Source organism: Neocloeon triangulifer, unplaced genomic scaffold, assembly GCF_031216515.1.
Source record: "Neocloeon triangulifer isolate White Clay Creek 2 clone unplaced genomic scaffold, ASM3121651v1 ptg000002l, whole genome shotgun sequence".
Classification (NCBI taxonomy): Eukaryota; Metazoa; Arthropoda; class Insecta; order Ephemeroptera; family Baetidae; genus Neocloeon; species Neocloeon triangulifer.
The window spans coordinates 7,739,496-7,759,850 of NW_026775545.1; the positions used below are offsets into that span (position 1 = coordinate 7,739,496).

The 20,355-nt window shown below is 32.4% G+C and overlaps 3 protein-coding genes and 1 long non-coding RNA gene across 4 annotated transcripts; 1 reads left to right on the forward strand and 3 right to left on the reverse strand.

Annotated features, from left to right (window-relative positions):
- Positions 1-5,395: 5,395 nt before the first annotated feature.
- On the reverse strand, positions 5,396-8,576 carry LOC132205153 (uncharacterized). The gene is made up of 18 exons (XM_059634049.1): positions 8,427-8,576; positions 8,330-8,375; positions 8,112-8,269; positions 8,015-8,048; positions 7,897-7,961; positions 7,756-7,843; positions 7,604-7,703; positions 7,373-7,508; positions 7,269-7,319; positions 7,186-7,207; positions 7,069-7,133; positions 6,908-7,010; positions 6,611-6,846; positions 6,356-6,415; positions 6,265-6,295; positions 6,137-6,210; positions 5,953-6,064; positions 5,396-5,893 (listed from the first exon to the last, which is right to left on the reverse strand). Exons 1-18 carry the CDS (start codon positions 8,466-8,468, stop codon positions 5,598-5,600), a joined length of 1,719 nt encoding a protein of 572 aa, XP_059490032.1. The 5' UTR covers positions 8,469-8,576; the 3' UTR covers positions 5,396-5,597.
- Positions 8,577-8,952: 376 nt separating this feature from the next.
- On the reverse strand, positions 8,953-12,127 carry LOC132205278 (uncharacterized). Its single transcript, XM_059634235.1, has 18 exons — positions 12,077-12,127; positions 11,956-12,001; positions 11,715-11,875; positions 11,625-11,658; positions 11,530-11,570; positions 11,371-11,458; positions 11,220-11,319; positions 11,024-11,159; positions 10,914-10,964; positions 10,844-10,865; positions 10,711-10,775; positions 10,552-10,654; positions 10,255-10,490; positions 9,962-10,021; positions 9,878-9,908; positions 9,750-9,820; positions 9,556-9,667; positions 8,953-9,483 (listed from the first exon to the last, which is right to left on the reverse strand). Exons 2-18 carry the CDS (start codon positions 11,996-11,998, stop codon positions 9,182-9,184), a joined length of 1,656 nt encoding a protein of 551 aa, XP_059490218.1. The 5' UTR covers positions 11,999-12,001; positions 12,077-12,127; the 3' UTR covers positions 8,953-9,181.
- An 856-nt stretch (positions 12,128-12,983) lies between these two features.
- On the reverse strand, positions 12,984-15,928 carry LOC132205254 (uncharacterized). The gene is made up of 18 exons (XM_059634205.1): positions 15,877-15,928; positions 15,753-15,798; positions 15,488-15,648; positions 15,397-15,430; positions 15,274-15,338; positions 15,139-15,226; positions 14,985-15,084; positions 14,800-14,935; positions 14,687-14,737; positions 14,613-14,634; positions 14,497-14,561; positions 14,344-14,446; positions 14,048-14,295; positions 13,895-13,954; positions 13,795-13,825; positions 13,672-13,742; positions 13,501-13,612; positions 12,984-13,448 (listed from the first exon to the last, which is right to left on the reverse strand). The coding sequence occupies exons 2-18, from the start codon at positions 15,793-15,795 to the stop codon at positions 13,147-13,149; spliced, it is 1,692 nt and encodes a 563-aa protein (XP_059490188.1). The 5' UTR covers positions 15,796-15,798; positions 15,877-15,928; the 3' UTR covers positions 12,984-13,146.
- A 3,689-nt stretch (positions 15,929-19,617) lies between these two features.
- LOC132205419 (uncharacterized) lies at positions 19,618-20,149 on the forward strand. Its single transcript, XR_009442700.1, has 3 exons — positions 19,618-19,693; positions 19,827-19,901; positions 20,046-20,149. It is a non-coding gene; the product is annotated as an uncharacterized LOC132205419 (long non-coding RNA).
- The last annotated feature ends 206 nt before the right edge of the window (positions 20,150-20,355 follow it).

The window sequence follows — 20,355 nt, forward strand, 5'->3', positions numbered from 1 at the left end:
TTGGATATTAAAATAATTACGGCAACTTAATAGAAGACAGTAGCACAATTCATATATCAAATTATTAAAATTTTCAATTTTTTAGAATTTGAGTCCTTTTTTTTATTTTAAAATCAAATGTTGAACTAATTATTTACTAAATATTATTTACTTCAGTTTTTAACTCGTTTCTTTGCAGAATTTTTTATTTTTTATTTATGTATTTTTTGTAGTGCAAAAATATTAGGTACCAAATTTTTCAGTCGCAATTCCACCTGGTCACATTTTCATCCAACAGATTGAGAACCACGATTCGCTGCTTATAGAGCTGACAACTGGAGGGGTCTGTCTGTCTAAATGACGGACACATACACAACTTAATAATACGTCTAGGGCTAATCGATGACTCTCGATATTTCACGTGGCGACGGCGGAGCAGAATGAAAGGGTTGTTGGGGGGTGCAAGGGTGAGGCGGTTCATCTTTGGTTGTCATGAGCTCATCAATAGTCAGCGCACGAGTCGGGCATTTATACACGCGCGAGCATGACGAGCGACGAGAAAACTTGAAGCTCCATCCAGAAAATTTTCCTCTTGGTGAAATTCAGGCCGCACTCGAAGAAAACGGCACGATTGTTGTTCCTCACTTTTTTATTTTCACGCTGCGCCCCATTTTTATATGTGTTAATAAGCCCGTTTTTCTCATGTCGTAGTGCTTTCCTTCGTATATGCGTGAAAATTGTGAGTGCAGCTGGAAGCAGCTGCAGGGTGTTTTGAATGGAAAGCGCTGCAATGTGCGGTTTGTGTTTCTATAAAGCACAACAAACAATAGCCCCTCATTAGTGCTGAAAAAATGTGAGTGCACGTCCCGCTGCCACCTTATTTTCTTTGTTAGAATTTCACATTAAATAAACCAAACGCAGTTTACAGTTCAGTAAATTTAAAATAATCGAAAAATTTAAATAACCATGGAAAAAAAACAAAGACAAATTTTCATTAACCATAAAACAAAAAATTAAAATATTGTTTCCGAGGGTTTAAAAATGAAGTCCAATAAATTAAAAAGAGCCCATTAAAATTTTTTGTTTCTAAATTTTCAGATTTAAGTTAAGAATTCCATTGAAAAGTTTCAATTAAAAATATTAAAACTGACGTAAAATAAAATAAACAACAGAATAGTCCTAGATGTAGATAATAGTTTCAGGAATTGCCATAAGTAAATTTCTTCTGCCAGAGTTATATAAAAATAATAGCAGATTGCATTAGATGGTTAATGCGAAAATAGTTTTTATTCCTGAAAAAATCTCTAATCAAATGACTGAAGAAAAATAGCAGCGGTTTAATGTGGTACATAAATGATATTAAATTTTTTTATTTAAATTATTGTTTTGCTTCGGAGTTTTGTACAAATTCGAAATTCTATTAAAGAACCATTCTGAAAGAGCTATATGAGAGGAAAGCAAACAAACTTTCCCTCTTATGTAAAGACCCCGTATCTGTAGGGTTGGCGTCTCGTCCGATGGAAACTCCCCAAGGAGATAAATCTTTTGAATTATTAGCAAAGTGCTTACACGTGCTATGCATTTTCTTCTTTCTTCTATTCTGTCACGCAGTTTTACGCTCATCACTCATTTATCGCGTAAATGCACTGTAACCTCAAAATGCAATCTCTCAAAACCGAGTTCAAAACACAAGTTGATGAGCATGTTTATGCACTTTTGGTTAGATATGTTTGACTTTGACACACACACTGCACATCCTCCACATCAAAGTAAATCCGTTTTAGAATCCACACACATTTTTTTTAACTTTCAAAGAGAAACTTATAATAAATTGCAAAGTGGTTTGCAACGCTATCAAACGCATAATGCATTAACGAATTCAAAAATAAATTAATTGAGCCGAAATTTCAACCTTCTTTTAGGTTGGCAGTTGACAATAAAATGCAATAGGATGGGGAAAATCTGCATATTTTTTAGCAAAGGGAACGCCAGAGATTTGATTAAGAGGGCGCGATTTACAAGCTGGTCACGTTGGTCCATGGTCTGCCTCACGTATTCTACCTTCCATTTCGCTCGGCGCACTTTCATAACGCGAACAGAGCACAGAGAAGGTGCGCGCCTTCGCTCCGTGCAAACTCTGTCGGAGTGAGAAGCTAGTCCTTGATGGTGAGCATAGGTAATTGAGGTGCTCTCTTTGACCCACTTTTTGTTGTAAAAAATGTTAAAGCTTTTAAACACACAAAAAACTATGCTAAAATTTGTATTTAAAATTTTTTACCCTTTTTTACATAAAATTTATTCCATAATTAAAATTTGAAATATATCATAAAAACAATTTAGTTATTTTCTTTTCAATCAAACCAACAATCAAAATTCGCGGACGAGCAACAGATAGTATAATTAGTATGCACATTGTTGTAAAAAATCATCGTGGAAATCCAGAAAATTTAAATTTTCTGAATTCTTCTAAGAAATAAAGTGTAATATTTGCATGAAAAATTCTAGATTCAAAAAGCAATTCATTATAAAAATTAAACTGATGCTAACCTGAAGAATTATTTGTATATTTAAATTAAAGATCAGTAAGAAATATCACGTGAATTTCATCCATGAATATTAATTTAATCAAATTTGAACCCAATATGTGATTATAAAATTATAAAAAGACATTTTAGGAACAAAAATTTATTTCTAAAGTTAGAATTTCTTCAAATTCATAGGAGAAATACAGTACTAAGAAGAATTCTCTAGATGCCAAATTTTCCAACAAAATTAAACTGATCTAAGAATTCTTAAAAAAATTGTTTAAAAAGAAAAAAAAGCAAGGAATATTACATAAATTAAAAGAACGATTTAATCAAACGAGATGAGCAGCCAACGGGCACTTCATCCTGGAGCTCCTTAGTGGCGCTTCTTGTTTTTTTCCTCGCCAGTTCCCTGAACTTGCTCTTCTCCCGCCTTCCACTGCTCGGCGAGCTCTGAGAAAACGCCTCGGGAAGTCTTCCCTGGTTTCTTGATGCAGCCAAATCTCATCTGGACATAAACGTTATAACCAGTGAGCTTTCTCTTCTGAGTAGGTCGAGGCTTGCAGGTCTTTTTTCCCATTTTCAAATTGCAGGTTTGAAGGCTTGGCTTTTAAGTCTTGCTTTCCCGTCACATAAGCACCGGCCGATAACTCCGTTTGGAGTTGGCTGGACTTGTAACTTCATTCAAATAAATATACTTCATTAAAAAAAAAAAAAAAGAGCTCAATGGTGAGAATGCAAATGAATTCAAACTGCAACTGCCACCTCTGAATTCAAACCAACAATCGGAAATTCACATGTTTGTTAGGTATTCAATATGGCCGTTCGCATGAAAACTATGATTTTTTATTCCTAAGTGACCTCAAAACTAAAACTCAAAATTAACATCATTGTAAAAATTAAAAAAAAAATTGATTATTATTACAATCAATCAGTTTTTTAATAGACAAGAATTTTTTGAAGAGAGGGTTTTTTGAATAAAGTATTTGTTGAACAAAAACGCACCATCAAGAAGACTATAAAAATTTTTAAGCACAAACAAAATCTTTGATCCACGGAAAAGCTATCCTTGCGTCGCATTAATAATTTTTATTTCAAAATTTAATATAAATATGGTCAGAGCATGCAGCGATTTAGATTTTCAATAAAAATATGAAACTTCTTGAAACAAAACTAATTTCTTAAAGTACATTGAAGCATTGCTAAAAAGTTACATTATTTTAATTGTAATTGAAGAATATTCTAATAAATATTTTTTTTCCGAGCAGGGAGATTGTTTCAGGCTTAAGTTAATGACACCCTGATAAATTCTATTATAAAATGCTGGAATCAACCCCTTTCTAAAATTCCGAGCGAGACTACATAGCGCGTCTGATGCTCCCTCACGCAGGCCATAAACCACCCATTTCGTCGGAGGACGGCCTCTCTTTTTTTAATTAAACCATAATTCAAAGGGGCCGTTGCAGCAAAAACGACCGGCAATCTCGCCGCGCTCGACAAATTGCAATAAATTGGGTGTGCCGGTGAGAGCCAGCGAACGAACGAGCACACGGGCGCTGAAAATCCATCCTCACCACGACCACATCAGACACACAATGTTATGTACCCCCGACGAGGCGCGCGCCAACACCGCCCGCCGAGTAATTAAAACGGACAGGAATTTTTATTCGCTCCCAGGGAAAGCGGGGCCGATCGCTTTCAAAGGACAGGATGTTATTGAGTGTGTTGTTTTAAGGCGGCCCAGTGGGCCAAGCTATTATTACCATGATGTTAGCAAGTAAGCAGAGCGCGGAGAATTTTTGAGGGAGCGCACCAAGCACTCTTCAAGTACGGACTGGCCAGGGGTATTATTTTTATTATTAATAATTTTCAGACTGAGTTAAGCACACTCTTTTTTCAGACGACAGGGTTTAAATTGACAATTTTTGTTAATAATTATTGTAAGCATATACAATAAATTATATTGAATAATTGATTCTTTTTCCATTTGTAGATTATATTAAAAATTGCTCTAACAATAAGTGAAAAAAAATACTAGTGAATTCTAAAAAGGAGATTTTTGAAACAAAGTTAAAACCAATTTGAATTATTTTTAAATGGATTGACTAAGGGTAATTTATATTTTGTAAAAAAGCTCTATAATTTATTTAGTTTAAAACGTAATTTCAATTTGATTTGATTAAGTTCAAAATTTTCATAGCTTGTTGAATTAATTTGATTTTAAACTCATTTAATCTACTAACAATAAGTCGCAATGATTTAGTTAGGTCTTTTTTTATATGCCGCCCGTACCTGCGTAGAGCTGGAAGACTGCGAGCGCCCTTTTTACTTGGGCACCCCAGATTGGTGTGATGTGTGTCGTCTTGCGTGCTTGTTACACACGCTCAGAACGACCCAACTTTGGCTGGTAAAACCTCTTTGGCTTCATCGACAAACATCTGCGTCCTCTTGTGAATTTTTTTTGCATATTTATGCGATGCAATTTGTGAGATAAGTAGAGGAGTCGAGCTTGATGGTGCTAAATTACTCTCGCCGCCCCTCAGCTGCTCTCTCCCGTTCTCGCAACCGCACCCTCTCTCGGCGCATTCCTGGTCGGAGCGAATTTGCCTGCCAACCCTGTCAAAGTATCAAGATCCGATTTTATGAGGTGAAGATCTAACAGCAGTTTTTGTCAGTGTAAAATTTTCGTTGAGTTATCCCGTGTGTATCCGATAGTAATGAGTAATATTGCAAAGTTGCTGGCAAAAATAAAACACAATTTCAGATGAAAATTACACTACATATAATTTTTAATCAAAATTAAATGTTAATTTTCATTCTTCAAGCAAATTGGAAATGATAATTTTAATTAAAATACAAACAACAGACATTATTTTCATATCATATGATGTAGTAAATTATGGTGAAAATTTTAGACCAATTAGAAACTTCTTGTAATCTGATAATTAGGAAAATATTGTCTAGCTTTCTTGGAAATAGAGCAAAAAATACATGTGAGGTTAATTAAAATTGGCATCTGCACTAGTTTATAATATGAACAAGAGACCGCCAAGATTTTTATACACGTTTTTCTTATATTATATTTAAAAAGTATTATGTCTTTGTAGAATTACTCAACAATATGTTATTTTCGTATATTGCATCTGACTCGTTAATGAAATAAAGTGTTGCATTACAGGCGGTTTTCCCAAATGTTAATTCATTCTTGCCAGCATTATACTTGGCGTATACGCAATCTTTGTTCGGATCCATAGATGGCTCGCCAGCTTCCCACTGGATGAACGAATCGTCCATGATTGGGTTGTCTGCTGAGTTGCACCATCTGATAGACTTTGGACATCCAAATGAATTAGCCGCCACATAAAATGTGCTGCTGGATATTCCAGATGCTTGTTTTTAAAAATATACAAAAATATTAGAATTATTTATTTATTATTTTCCATTACACCTTTTAATGCCTCCAATAAACATTCCACTTTTTCCTTTGTCTCGAAAGTAACAAGGCGTAACTTATACTCCAGATTAGCTATACTCCACTTTGCCGCTTGATAGTAATTGAACTGATCACATATTTCAGTTTTATTAAATTTTAATGTTTTTCAAATTCTGAGCAGTAAATATGTATAAGTTACTTTGCTATCAGTTAATGCAAAATCATATATCTTTTTGCAGGCAAATCCATAAATGCAGCCTCTTCTATAGAAGGCTATTCAAATATAGATTTATACAATTTTATATAATATGATATATTTTGACTTACCAGTAGCTCTAAACTTTTTATTGTCATTGATCTTATGAAATATAAATTAATTAACAGATTAAATATCAATTATGAAAATGAGTTTCCTTACTTCCTGTGTCGCTCCAACAGGATTACAAATAGATTCGGTGCATTTTGAAGGTATTTCTCTCTGTGAATTATGTATTATTATATTAAAAATGTCATTATAAATAAGTTTCGCGCATTCCGCTTTTCAATATTTCAACATAAAATTTTTTTCAATTCTTTCAGAACAAAAATGCAATTTAATGTAATTAATTATTAATTAAAATCAGTACTTTTTATTCCCACTATTCTGCTAATCTGTGCAAACGCAAATCATTACCACACAAAGAACCCTTCTTCGGGCGTCCTTATCTTCAAATTCAAGTTGCACCATGTTAGCTTTAGTAACAGCCTTCAATGTGATAGCCTGCTTGTTTGGGTCACTACTGGGTTGCCACTGCAGAGCCTCTTGGTCTACGACTTCTGGTGTACCGTCCAACGGACACCAGAAATAAGTGTTAGGGCAGGATCCCAGTCTGCCGCCGGTCCAGAATGAGTTGTCAGTATAATTTCTCTCTGAGAATAAGATTTTGCAATTAAAATAAAATCAAGACACTAGTAAAATTATATGTATAACTTATCATTTCTCGGGCTAAGCACTTTGATTCAAGATCACCAGAGACACTTGCCAAACTCATATGTTTTGTGCAGCAAAAAACACTAGCGCCTTTTTGTGAATACTTAAAAGTATTAATTGAATTAAAAAATTTAGAAAAACATGATTTATTTTAATTTCACAGTAAATGCTTTTGAAAATAAGTATTGTCTTCCACATATTTCTAGTAAATCTCCATCTATAGCCTCTAAAAGTTTTAAATTTTCAATCTTTTCTGCATTTGATTGATTAGAATTTACTGTATCCAAACTTTGATTGCGACTATAATATTAACATGACTAAAATTAATTTTTCATGATACGGAAACCACAAAGCTTTTAACCTCTTCACCACATTCGGGTTTCGGGCAGTTGGATTCGCATTTTTCAATACTCTACAATTTTATCATTTTAAAACAGCAATCAGCAATCATACATTACTTTTTACCTTGATGTCACTTCCGCACTGCCCATTTGAGCATTTTGAACTGCAATGGTTTGCATGACATCCATCAGGAAGGACACAAACAAAATTATTCTCATTCTTGCAATCCTCATTTTTAAAAATCGCAGAGCCTCGCTGCCTATTGAATGTTAAGAATTTTTGTCCATTATATTCAATATAAATATAATTCCAAACTATAAATACACTTTAATATATAATATTCAAAATATTTACTTATGAAATATTTTGCAAATAATTCCAACTGCCTTAGATTGATTTCGAGAGGCAAATTTGAAATCAATATCACTAGTCCAAATCTTTACATCTTCCATTCCTTGAAAGAAATATTTTATCGCATATTAATTATTCTATAAAAATTAGTTTACCAGTTGTTAACAAATCTGGCATAGACTCTTCAATTCCAAACTTCAAGCCATATTGTTGACAAAATTTCTCCGCTTTAAACTTGTTGAGCTGTTTTAAATTTTTTTTGTTTTAAATCGCTTGATAAAAGAATAATTCAAAACTTTCACAACGACGGGAAAATAAACCAGCGGCAAATCCGCATACTGCTTCATTTCTATGCCCCTCACTGAAAATTCATGGCTGAACATCCTGTCAGAAAATGACATGTGTGGTTTTTACTTTTCAACTCGCAAATCGATGTTATCAGTCTTTGCTTTAAAATAAAAAGATCAGTGAAAATCAAATTATCAGAATTTATAAATTGTTTATAATTTACTTCCTTCAAACAATTAATTACTGGGAGGGTTGACGTAAACACACGCATAAAGAATTTTGGTTTCCTTGAAAATTCGTCACCAAATTGTCGACGCAGTAAATCGCATCGAGAAATGCAATCAAATGATTTGACACCAATCCTCCATGTAAAGTCTTGCTCTTAAAATAGTTTTAATTTGTTACGTAATCAATCTGCAATTTAAAATCAAAGTTCATCACTTTCATAATTAAATGCTGCTCTGCACACTTGTTGCTCAATATCAGCCTTGTATATAGCAAATATAATGAAATTGATAGGAAAATTTCTGTTACTTACTTGAGTGACATAGAAAAGTTGGAATATTGTATACATTAACATTTAATTTGTATACCATCGCAATGATGATGAATACACATGATTTGAGGCCAGTAGCAGGATGCGAAGTGAGCATATAAAATATTCCATTAATGTGAAAGAATTGTGCAACATTAGTTCATATCCCCACTGCACTACCCGTGCCTCTATAAACGTCATGATATTTGAAAAAAGGCAAAGTTTAGATATTTTATTGCTCATATTTTTTCTTACATCAACAACCAATATGAACCACCCACCATGCACAATATCAGCCAAATCTAACCATCTCATTCCAAACACAAGTCAAGTCAATTTGGTACCATTTGATTATGAAAGTCAACTTTTCATAATTTGCTTTTTATTTCAATTGTAATTCTGGGATTATATTCAATTTATTCAATCATAATTGGTTTTGAAGAAAGCAATGAATTTTAATGATTACACGTTGATTTTTCAAGAGATTTTTAATATGATATTCAATATGATTTTAGTTATAATTATCAATATGATACAGGTATAAAATCTTTTATTAATATTGTATAAGTTTTATAACTAAAAAATCCTTAAATACTTATATATGTTTTATCATGTTGTCATATCGTTTTTAAAATTCAAGTACGGCGATTAAAGTTCCTAATCTGGAGACTTGGCTCAAGTTTAACTGGATCGTGCAATCTAAATCGAGAGCCTACTCAGCCTAGGCTAGGTTAGACTGCGTTTTTACATAATTATGTCTAGGACTTTGCAGAACTATTGGTTGAAAAATTTTTAGTATCATATATTGGATCAGTTTCAGTTATAGAATAAAAGGTAGCATTATTACAGTTGACTTTTCCTAACTTCAACTCATTCTTAGCAGCATTGTATTTTGCGTAAACGCAATCTTTATTTGTGTCCATGGATGGCTCGCCAGCTTCCCAAGAGAGGAATGAGTCATCCATTATAGGGTTATCTGCACCGTTGCACCATCTGATAGACTTTGGACATCCAAATGAATTTGCGGCCACATAAAATGCGTTGCTCCTAATGTCTGATGCTAAAAAAAATGTTCGAATATTTTAGGATGTTTTCATTTTCAAAGAAAGATGAAATCGTGATTTTTCCTCACTTTTTAGTGCTTCAAGTAAACACTGAAGTTTCTCTTTAGTCTCAATGGTAATCAATCTCATTTTGTATTCTAAATTTGTCATTGACCACTTAACCAGTTGATAATATGTGTACTATAGGGAACAGGTGCAAGTGCATGAAAGAATTTATAAATTATATAGCTTCTTCTATTAAAAAAAAAACAATTTTAATTACTTTTTGGCCTTGATTTATGTCATAAACTTTTTTACAAGCATACAAATAAATGCAGCCTGATCGGTAGAAGCCTGAAAAACATTGGATATATGTGCTTTAATGGCTATGATTGCAAGTAAATCATATACCAGTTTTTTTGAAGTTCTTAACTTGCTCACGCTTTTGAATGATCTTGTATTAATCACTTAAATATCAAAAAATTAAATTTGTACCTCATCAGAAGCTTCAACGGGATGACAAAAGGATTCCCTGCATTTTGACGGGATTTCCCGCTAATTGGAACAAAAATTTAAAACTGATTAATCAATAATTTTGGGTACTTGATGCATGATTCTTCATGCATATTTTTTTATTTATAAAGCTATTAGATGTACTTAAAACAATTTTATAGAGTTAAAAAAATTTAAATGATTTTTAAAAGTTTCCCATCTCATGCATAATATTTTATTTTGCTCTGTACAAATCGAGTTAATTACGTACATGAAACTGAAAATTTGATATGTACCATGCAAAGGGCTTTTCTTAAGACGTCCTTATCTTCAAATGCCAACTGCAATATCCCTGATTTATTAACGGCTTTAAATGTAATGGCTGGCTTGTTTGTGTCTCTGCTGAGAAGCCAGTGAAGAGCGTCTTGATCCACCACTTCTGGTGTCCCATCAACCGGACACCAAAAGTACTTGTCAGGACACGAACCTAGTCTGCCGCCGGTCCAGATTGAGACGTCGGAGTAATTTCGCTCTGGAAAAATTAATTCTCAAATATTAAGTTCCATTGCCATGATGCCATGATTCAAAATTACTTATCAACTCGCGAGCCAAGCACTTTGAATCAAGGTCGGTGGACACGCTGGCCAAGCTCATGTGCTTTGTGCAGCAAAACACACTTGCGCTTTTCTGCGAATGCTAAATCGATAAAAATTTAATGCAAATAATTCCTACTAGGAAATTTTTTAATTTACTGTCGATTGTTTTGAAAAGAGGTATTGTCTCCCACACATTTCTATCAAATCCCCATCTGCGGGCTCTATAGGAATTTAATTAAAAATGTATAGAATGCTGGATAAATTTGAGAATATGTTGAAAAGTATTAACTGTATCCAAATTTTGTTGCTGCCTGCGAAGTGAATAGAATTATTTCATTCATATTTGATCAAAAAATTACCTCTTCACCACATTCGGGGCTCGGACAGTTTGATTCACATGAGTCAAATCTCTGTGATTGAATGATTTCAAATCAACTATATGGGCTATTTCTGTTTGGGCAAATTTTACCTTTATATCTGATCCACACTGTCCTGAAGGGCATCTTGAGCTGCAACGGTTTGCATGGCATCCGTCAGGCAAGACGCAAACAAAGTTATTATCATTTTCACAATTTTCAATCTCAGTTGTCACTGAACTTTGTTGCCTGTGAAAATGTTTGCTTAGATTTGTCTTGTTTTGTTGTTGCCGAAACACAGTTAACTACTTATGCAAAACTTTGCAATCGATCCCTACAGCCTTTGATTTATTGAGAACGTCAAATTTGTAGTTAATTTCAGAGGTCCAAATTTTAATATCAGTCGTGCCTGTCAAAAATAATAATAAGTTGCTTTTACGTATCAACCACTGAAGCTCACCAGAAGCAACATTTTGTGCCATATTATTATCAATTCCAAATCTTAACCCATGCCGCTGGCAAAATTTCTCCGCTTCAAATTTTTTTAACTACGTTTTTTTTTTATTAAATATTTCATCATAGATCATTGCAATACTTTCACGGATAATGGGAAATATACTAATGGCAAGTCCATGTATTGTTTCAATTCTATGCCTCTTGCTACAAATGTATTCATGATGGCATTCCAATTTTTATTGAATTAATGGCACTTACTTTTAACTCTGCAAAGTGAGTTTATATCTTGTTTCTTTTATAATCCAAAGGTAATTTGACAACAAAAAATGAAGCAAATTTGCATTTTACCTCATTCATACAATTAATTCGTGGTTGGATTGGTGTGAAAACTCGCTCTAAGAATTTTGGTTTCTTAATTGTTGTATCGCCTTCCAACAGTCGGTTCATTAAAGTGCATTTAGATATGCATTCGAATGAGTTTTCATTTACTCTCCAAATAAAATCTTGAACTGTATTGCAAACATTTTTTTCAATCAGATAACAAAATTAATTAAAAGTTTTATAATTAACAATAATAATAGTGTCTCACTTTCAAAAACGTTGTCACACATTTGTTGCTCAGAATTTACCATAGTCTAAAATTAAAAATTTCGATAAACGCCTATAGTTATTGTAAAAGAGACTTAGTTTGGTGAATGTATATTACTTACGTGAATATTGAGAGTCAATTGAACGACTAGAACAAAAGATTTGACTAAACATTTTGCTATCATATTTGAAAATGAGAAATGAAGCATGCATTACACTGTATAGGTTTGAAACTCCGCTGACAGGAAATTATAGTATTGACGCATTTGATAGTGTGTGACGTTCCCTTCCACGTACTACATTTTAACTTCCTCTACCGTTTCACTTAAATTTGAAAACTTCAAATTTTTACCTGTTTATATTACTCGAGTGCAGGCCAAACACTGACGCATCATTCATAATAGACAAACACGTGGAATAAAAAAATTGTCTGCAATACCTGGTTTCCGAATCTTGAAAAAACTGATAAACACGCGCTGTATTGGTGGTGAGGTTGAGGTTTTCCGCATTCCCAACGTTTGCTTCGAGAAAATGTTGTACTTTAAATACTTATATTTTTAAATAAATTATAATAATTTCATAATTTTATTTGATTAGAAAATAGAGTACTAAAATATTGTCATCAAGTGTTAAGATAAACAACAATTTCAATTAAAAAATTAAAAACAATATAATATTATTTTAAATTAAAAATTTATGGCAAAAATTAAAAAAAAATATATGGTCCTGTTATATTATTTAAAAAAATAAAATAAAAAAAAACATTAATTTTTTTTATTTTACCTTGGGTTGATCTTTATAGGCCTTTTATGGACACATAAATAAAATATGATCTTATTATTAATTTTAATTTTGATGAATCACAATGATATGAGTCTAAAAACAGCTGTTAGTTATCATCACAAATAAAAGTCAATCAGCTTATTTCTATTTATAGATAAATTTATTTAAGATTCCTATTTTCAAACAATTAAAAGTAATGAATTAAGTTCAATAAATATAGCTCCTAATTAAAAAAATTGCAGATAAACTAAACTACCTCAAAATTCAAAAGTAATTATTTCTAGATGTATAAGCATGATGCTAGTAAAATTTTTTTTTAGCAATGTCAATTTATATATAAATCATTCACTATATTTCATTTTTTCATTTTACATTGCTGTTTTCAGAGAATTGTTGAAGTTCAACATAACTAGGGCTTTAAAGAGTTATTTGCCATCAATGTTTTGCTTTCATAAATTGGATCAGTTTCAGATATGTAACTTAATGTCGAATTAATACAGGAGGTTTTCCCAAACGTTAACTCATTTTTGCCAGCGTTGTATTTAGCGTAGACACAATCCTTGTTTAGGTCCATGGACGGCTCACCGACATCCCACGGAATGAACGAATCGTCCATCAATGGATTATTTACTCCGTTGCACCACCTGATGGACTTTGGACAGCCGAATGAATTTGCGGCCACGAAAAATGTGTTGCTCTTTACGCCTGATGCTAAAATTTTAATTTCCAAATAAGCGTTGCGGCAGTTTAAGTTTTTCCTCACTCCTTAGTGCATCCAGCAAACATTCAAGTTTTTCTTTAGTCTCAATGGTGATCATTCTCATTTTGTAATCAACATTAGTCATGCTCCATTTAACCGTTTGATAATAAATGTACTGGAGTAAGGGCATGGAATTATTTAGTTTGCAATTTAGGAAACATTATACAGTATTACTTTTTGCCCTGGATTAATGTCGTAAATTTTTTTACATGCATATCCGTAAACGCAGCTGAATCTATAAAAGCCTGTCAAAACACAATTAGTGAGTGACCTTTTTGACGGTAAAACATCACATACCAGTGCTTTTGAACTTTTTAGCTTGTGAAACCTTGTTTGACAATTGATATTAATCAGAGATAATAAAATATTAATTACTATTAAATAAAATATTTTTTACCTCTTCAGAAGCTGCAACAGGATGGCAAAAGGAATTTTGGCATTTTGATGGGATATCTCGCTAATTGGAACAAAAATTAGAACAATAACATGACATTAATTTTTTTTTTTTTGCTTGGAAAAATAAGTTAATAAAACATAAATTAACTTTTACCACGCAAAGGGCCTTTCTTGACATGTCCTTATTTTCTAAAGCAAACTGCAACGTCTCAGATTTATTAACGACTGTAATTGTAATGGCAGGTTTGTTTGGATTGCTGCTCGGGGGAAACCATTGAAGAGCGTCTTTGTCAACCACTTCTGTTGTCCCGTCTACTGGATCAAGAGGACACCAAAAATATGTGTCAGGACACGAACCAAGTCTCCCGCCGGTCCAGAATGAGTTATCAGTGTAATTTCGCTCTAGATGAATGAATTAAAAAAGAATCCCTCCTCATGTTTCGCATTTACTTATTAACTCGCGAGCCAAGCACTTTGAATCAAGGTCGGTGGACACGCTGGCCAAGCTCATGTGCTTTGTGCAGCAAAACACACTTGCGCTTTTCAAAGAATGCTGTAATTTTTTTTTTTAATTAAAATATACTTCCACATTTAAAAATTTACTGTCGCGAGTTTTGAAATCAGATATTGCCTCCCGCACATTTCTATAAAATCTCCATCTCCTGGCTCTAAAATTTTCATTAAACCTTGATACTTCAGAGAATATAAGTTAACATTACTGTATTCAAATTTTGTTGCTGCCTGCAAAAGGAATAGATTTATATTGTTCTCCATAATTTTTCAAAAACTTTACTTCTTCGCCACATTCTGGACTTGGACAATTTGATTCACATTTTTCAATTCTCTGCAATTATATTGAATGATTTAAAAACAAATAAGGGCTCTTTCCTATTCCGCAAATTTTACCTTTATTTCTGTTCCACACTGAACTGTTGGGCATTTTGAGCTACAACGGTTTGCATGACATCCATCAGGTACGACGCAAACAAAGTTGTTAACGTTTCCGCAATTTTCAGGTTTAATTGTTATTGAACTTCCTTGCCTTCATTTAACTAGTTTTTAGAACATATTACTGACAGATATTAAATTACTTGTGCAAAATTTTGCAATCGATTCCTAAAGCCTTTGATTTATTGAGTACGTCAAATTTGAAACCAATATCACTAGTCCATATTTTAATATCAGTAATGCCTGTCAAAAAAGCTCAATATTAAATTATAAATATTGCTATTGTGTTTTACTCACCAAAAGTTACAATTTCCGATATAGACTCTTCAATTCCAAACCTTAATCCCCGCCGCTGACAAAATTTCTCCGCCTCAAATTTTTTTAGCTAGTTTCTTTTATTAACAAAAACATCCACTGAAAGAATTTTATTACTTTTACGTTTAGTGGGAAATATACAAGTGGCAAATCCATGTATTGTTTCAATTCTAAACCTTTTGCTGCAATATACACACAACATGTTAGCACTTAAAATGTTCTTGAATTTGAGCAGCCTACTTTTAACTTTGCAGATCGAGTTAATGTCTTGAGTCTTACAAAGGAATTATATTTAAAAAAAAAAATTAATACAATTAAAATTTTAAATCACCTCTTTCAAACAATTAACTGTAGGACGTATTGGAGTGAAAACTCGCTCAAAGTATTTTGGTTTCCTAACAGAGAAATCGCCGGAAGACAGTTGGTACATTAAATTGCATTTAGCAAGACATTCGAATGCGTTTCCATTTACTCTCCATGTAAAGTCTTGACCTTTTAAAAATAAAAATATTATAATTTTTAATTTTGTAAATTTAAGTCTATATTTAAAATTAATTTTCATTACAATTTTTTTAATTAAAATAATTATGTCTCACTTTCAAAAGCCTCGTCACAAATCTCCTGCTCAGTATTGACCATAATCTAGAAATTCAATTTGTGATATGATTCACAAGTCAATTTTTTTAACCTACTTAATTGCTTGATGAATTTATTACTTACTTTAATATTGTGAGCTAATTGAACAAGTAGAACTAAAGTAGATTTAATAGCCATATTACTATCACACATTTAAAAAGGCTAGCTGATATTTTGTAGTTTGAAACTTGTCTAGCAGGATATGGAACAGAGTTGACGTATTTTGGTTCCGTCCGCGTTCGCATGTGTGAGGTTCCCTGCTCTGGCGTTTCAGCTTCCTCTACTAATTAATGATTTAAAAGTTTTGAAATGGATATATATATATATATTTTTCTAAAGTTATATTTATACTATAAATATTAAAATAAACCATAATATAATCAATGTTGTCAATGTTGTGTATTTCATGTATCTGAATGGAGAATAAATAAATAAATAAGAACTTCCATGAACAACACCTTCAAAAGAGAAAACTTTGTCACACACTAATTATTCCTACTAGTTTGATGCAATTTTTATTTTGCTAACATTGAATGATCAAATTGGTGTTTTTGACAACTTGCAATTTAATATAAAAACTAGAGCTACGTTTGGTCGATTTCAAAACCATCTCTGCAAACTTTTCAATGACATACGGTAAGCACAAGAACTAAATCAAAAAATTTACAAAGCGCAACATTGTAAATTTAAAAAATCCCTCAAATGAATTTATTTTGAAAATAAAATTTGATAATTTAAAAAAGCAAGGTTAGTGACTTCAAGGTTAGTGAAAATCATGGCTGTTGGCTGCACATCCGGGTATGGAATTAGAGCACACCGGCTGCCTGTCAGTGTGTCTATTCAATCATATTTCTGGAAATGATAAATGAGAACTTTGATGTTCAAAAATGATAACAGCATGCACACGTCATACTATTTTTTGACGTGTGTCCTTAAAAAAATTTCCCTATCAATGAGTTTGCTGCAAGATTATTAAATAATATTCATTGTTTATAAGAGAAATTACAAGTGATTCATAAAATGCATCAAGATTTAACCTTAACTCTCCCAGAAAACGAACTGCTATTATATTAAAATTATCGACGCATTATACTCATATTATAGTGAGAATCTCTGCTTAAAGTAACATTATTGTAGTATTCTGACACATTATTTTTCCACCCGTCCCTAGCTAAGTGTCATTAAAGCCACCTTATTTTAGTATTATATCGTGTGATGCAGGTTGCCTACTCTAGTGCCCCTGATGTCAACATCTTAATCGCGTTTTATTCTCCTCTTTGACAAATATGTTAGAGACACCTTATTTTTTGGGCTATTAAAGTACATTTATTTTCATATTATTTCCCTCTTCTACTAACACAATATGAACGCCTTATTTTTTTAGCTATTTAAGTAACTTTATTCTATTCTTCTAGGCACATTCCAAGAGAAATATTCCAGCATGATTTATACTTATATTATTTTACCTTTATAAAATCTTGAAATCAGTACCATATGAATGCAGAAGCCAATATGATGAATGATGACGCACATCAAATTGTTCAAGTGCGCTTGTGCAATTTCTCTATTAGTGTGACTGATGTGTTTAGAAAATGTATAGAAAAGGGTGTTATGTAGTATTTTTTCTAAACAGATTTGTTATTGTAGTACATTAAGTATCAAAATATTTGTATTGACCAAAAAGACACAGTTGTTCATGTATGAGTGCGCTCAAGAATTTTGTATTGCCACGCTCGCGATCTAGATTTTGACTAATTTCCGCAGTGCTAAGAGCGCGTTTCACAGTGCACACTGCTATTTATTATCAAAAGTGTTAACAATTATTACATTAATTTTGTTATTTTGCCTACCCTTATAAAGTTTTAATTCAAAGCATATTGGTCAGATTTTCTAAAATTAATATGAATATCAAACAATCAAATTTATATTAATTATTGGAATTCAACTTTTAACAATCAAAAGTTTGACATAAATATCTAAACTTTTTTATCTAAACCATTACTTAGAGATATGCAACATGCATTACAAGGGTGCATTGCCGTCTTGCCTGCGCATCAGGGAACGGGGGTGGTAATGTTTATTTTGTTCAAAACAGAATAATACGAGCAAGTGCCTGAAATCACCTCAAGGCGGTGCTGCATCCAAAAGGTCGGACGCAATTCCTACCTGAGAGTAGGTTGCAACGCTGCGCTCATTCATTCTGCTCGCTGGCAGTGCACTTTATTTGTTTGACCCACATATATAGGGGAGGAAGGGAGCGAGAGATGACAGTGACAAAGGACACAATAGAAATAGCTTCAGGGCGCTGAGCGAAAATAGGAGAGGCCTCGCGAAGGAAGATTCTATTTCTTCTCTCTGTTTGGAGATCATATGGGGAGTGCCGTTAAAATTAAATTCAGTTTTTAATTATTTGCCATTGTCCTATTTGAGCCATTTTTAAGCGAATTACATCATTAATTTCCAAATTAAATTCTCTTTTATATGTCGATTTTTCAATCATTAAAAAAAATCAGAAGTAATTTTAAAAAACAAAAATTAGGATTTTGTATATATTTTGAGATAATGACTATTTAACATTCTGGAGGTCTGTATTCAAAAGCGGATAAAGTTTTGTTAAAAATATTCCCGCCAGCCGTTCTCTAAATAACACGTGCTATAGTTGTGCATTTTCGTCGTGTTTTTTCTTATTTGGAATTTAAGTTTAAAAAATCAGGAAAGGCTACACATTTCTTAGGCACATATTATTACGCGCAGATAAATGCTAGATATTAGAGATTTTTTTAAGAATATTACTGATTATTTAATAATTTTATGATAAAATGGCCTTATTTGTAAAATTATAATTTGTATTTTGTATGCACTAAAATAGCTTATTTTGGATGCAGAAAATTAATTTTCCATATTATGAGCTTGACTTCCAATAATTGTCGAATAATTAGTTTGATAAATATAATCAGTATTTATGAAATTAAATTAATTAATAGTAATTAGAACCTTCAATGAAAGATTTTTTAAAATTGTGAAATTCATTGCGCTAAAAAAATGAAATCACCGAACTCAATTTAACTGCCACACATATTTCAAACTTAAAACTTATAAATTTTCATTTTTAGTAAATTAAAAAAAAAAGATTATTGAAGAATGATTACTTTTATTCGGATACATATTTTTCCGAGAGATCGAGTTTGTTTGCTCTGCGACTGCAGCTGATTGTGAGTCGAGGACGAAAAGATTTTGTTTTTTGTTGAACGTTGAACGCGACCCTGCCGTGTTGCCAAGCCACCTTCAGGTATGTGCTTTATTCCGAAAAGCCACCCCCGCTGGCTGCTTGACGGTCCGCGCGTTTGCTCGCCTCATTCGAGGGAGAAGCAGCGACTAAGATGCCCGCACCAAATATACACAAGCGACAAATCAAACGATATTTTTGCAACAAAACCAGCAAAATGGATTTCCTGAGTAGAAAGGTAAGCTGACATAAAATTTCTTAATATTCTCAGCAAATTTTAATTTTGATTTGAATTATTGACTGACTCCTAAGCAAATGAAAAGGGATTTATAGACGCCAGATTTTTCTTTTTATTATTATTTCAGTTATATATATGCGGTTGTGGTTAAACTTTTCGGAATTAAAAATTCCCTTCTACTTTTAAAACTTTGGGACTTAAGGCACACAACTTATAAAGCATCATTGGGTTGGTTTTAAATTACCGAAAGCATAACGAGTAACGACCAACCGCCAACCTGTCAATCATTTTTCCCACCTGACGCGCTCCGAGCGCGCTCTGCGTTAGCTAGGGTACCTAGAACTAGTCTGTCCCTTTGGGACATGCATTCCACATTGCTATGCAGGCAGTGTGGAATGCAATTCAAAATAATAACTGCAAGAAATAATACAATACATGTAATTTTGCGTTTGAATCATAAATAAAGAAATATATAATTTTTGATTACTAATTAAAAGCGATTAAATGATATATTATATTAATCTTTTTTAAGAAGTTTTGAAACTTTTACTTATTTTATGTTGCTTTCAGATCTTACTCCATGATGAAAAAAGCTGCTTATGGAAATGGAATTGGACAGTTCACATTTTCATGCACATATTTATGGTAAGTTCATTTTACGGCTCGTTTCATTGCATGAAAATTATTATGTATTATTATTTTTTGCAAATTTCTAACATTCAATATAAATTTTAAATTTTATATAATTATACTATGGATAAATTTTAATTACTTGTTTCAATTTTTCAGACAAAACAAAAATGAGATGTCAAATAGCCACCCAGAGACAACAAAGGCAACTGAATGCAAAAAAACAATCTTCATAACTTCTTATCGTCAATGCTTCTCCTCTACTCAACAATTCTATATGTAATGTAATGTAATTAGGTTTTTTTCACTCTCTTTTTAAGTTAAATTTTAATTTATTGAACTAATAGCAGTTATTTGTCAAATTTATAAACTATTCCATATCATGCAGATAATTATTCAACTCCAACAGTCAATGATCATATACTTTATAAAAAAATTGTTATAAAAGTCAAAGTTTATCACTTTTCTG

What these genes read in the sequence shown, in the direction of transcription:
- LOC132205153 (XM_059634049.1), bottom strand. Translation starts at nt 8,468, where the DNA reads ATGTTAATGTATACAATATTCCAACTTTTCTATGTCACTCAA. An exon ending in GCCAGATTTGTTAACAACTG is followed by an intron (nt 7,704 to 7,755) that starts GTAAACTAATTT and finishes ATTTCTTTCAAG; the next exon opens with GAATGGAAGATGTAAAGATT. An exon ending in AACCCGAATGTGGTGAAGAG is followed by an intron (nt 7,208 to 7,268) that starts GTTAAAAGCTTT and finishes TTAATATTATAG; the next exon opens with TCGCAATCAAAGTTTGGATA.
- LOC132205278 (XM_059634235.1), bottom strand. Translation starts at nt 11,998, where the DNA reads ATGGTAAATTCTGAGCAACAAATGTGTGACAACGTTTTTGAAA. An exon ending in GATTGCAAAGTTTTGCATAA is followed by an intron (nt 11,160 to 11,219) that starts GTAGTTAACTGT and finishes ACATTTTCACAG; the next exon opens with GCAACAAAGTTCAGTGACAA. An exon ending in TAAGAAAAGCCCTTTGCATG is followed by an intron (nt 10,022 to 10,254) that starts GTACATATCAAA and finishes TGTTCCAATTAG; the next exon opens with CGGGAAATCCCGTCAAAATG.
- LOC132205254 (XM_059634205.1), bottom strand. Translation starts at nt 15,795, where the DNA reads ATGGTCAATACTGAGCAGGAGATTTGTGACGAGGCTTTTGAAA. An exon ending in AGTGTGGAACAGAAATAAAG is followed by an intron (nt 14,738 to 14,799) that starts GTAAAATTTGCG and finishes ATATAATTGCAG; the next exon opens with AGAATTGAAAAATGTGAATC. An exon ending in GTCCAGAATGTGGCGAAGAA is followed by an intron (nt 14,635 to 14,686) that starts GTAAAGTTTTTG and finishes TTCCTTTTGCAG; the next exon opens with GCAGCAACAAAATTTGAATA.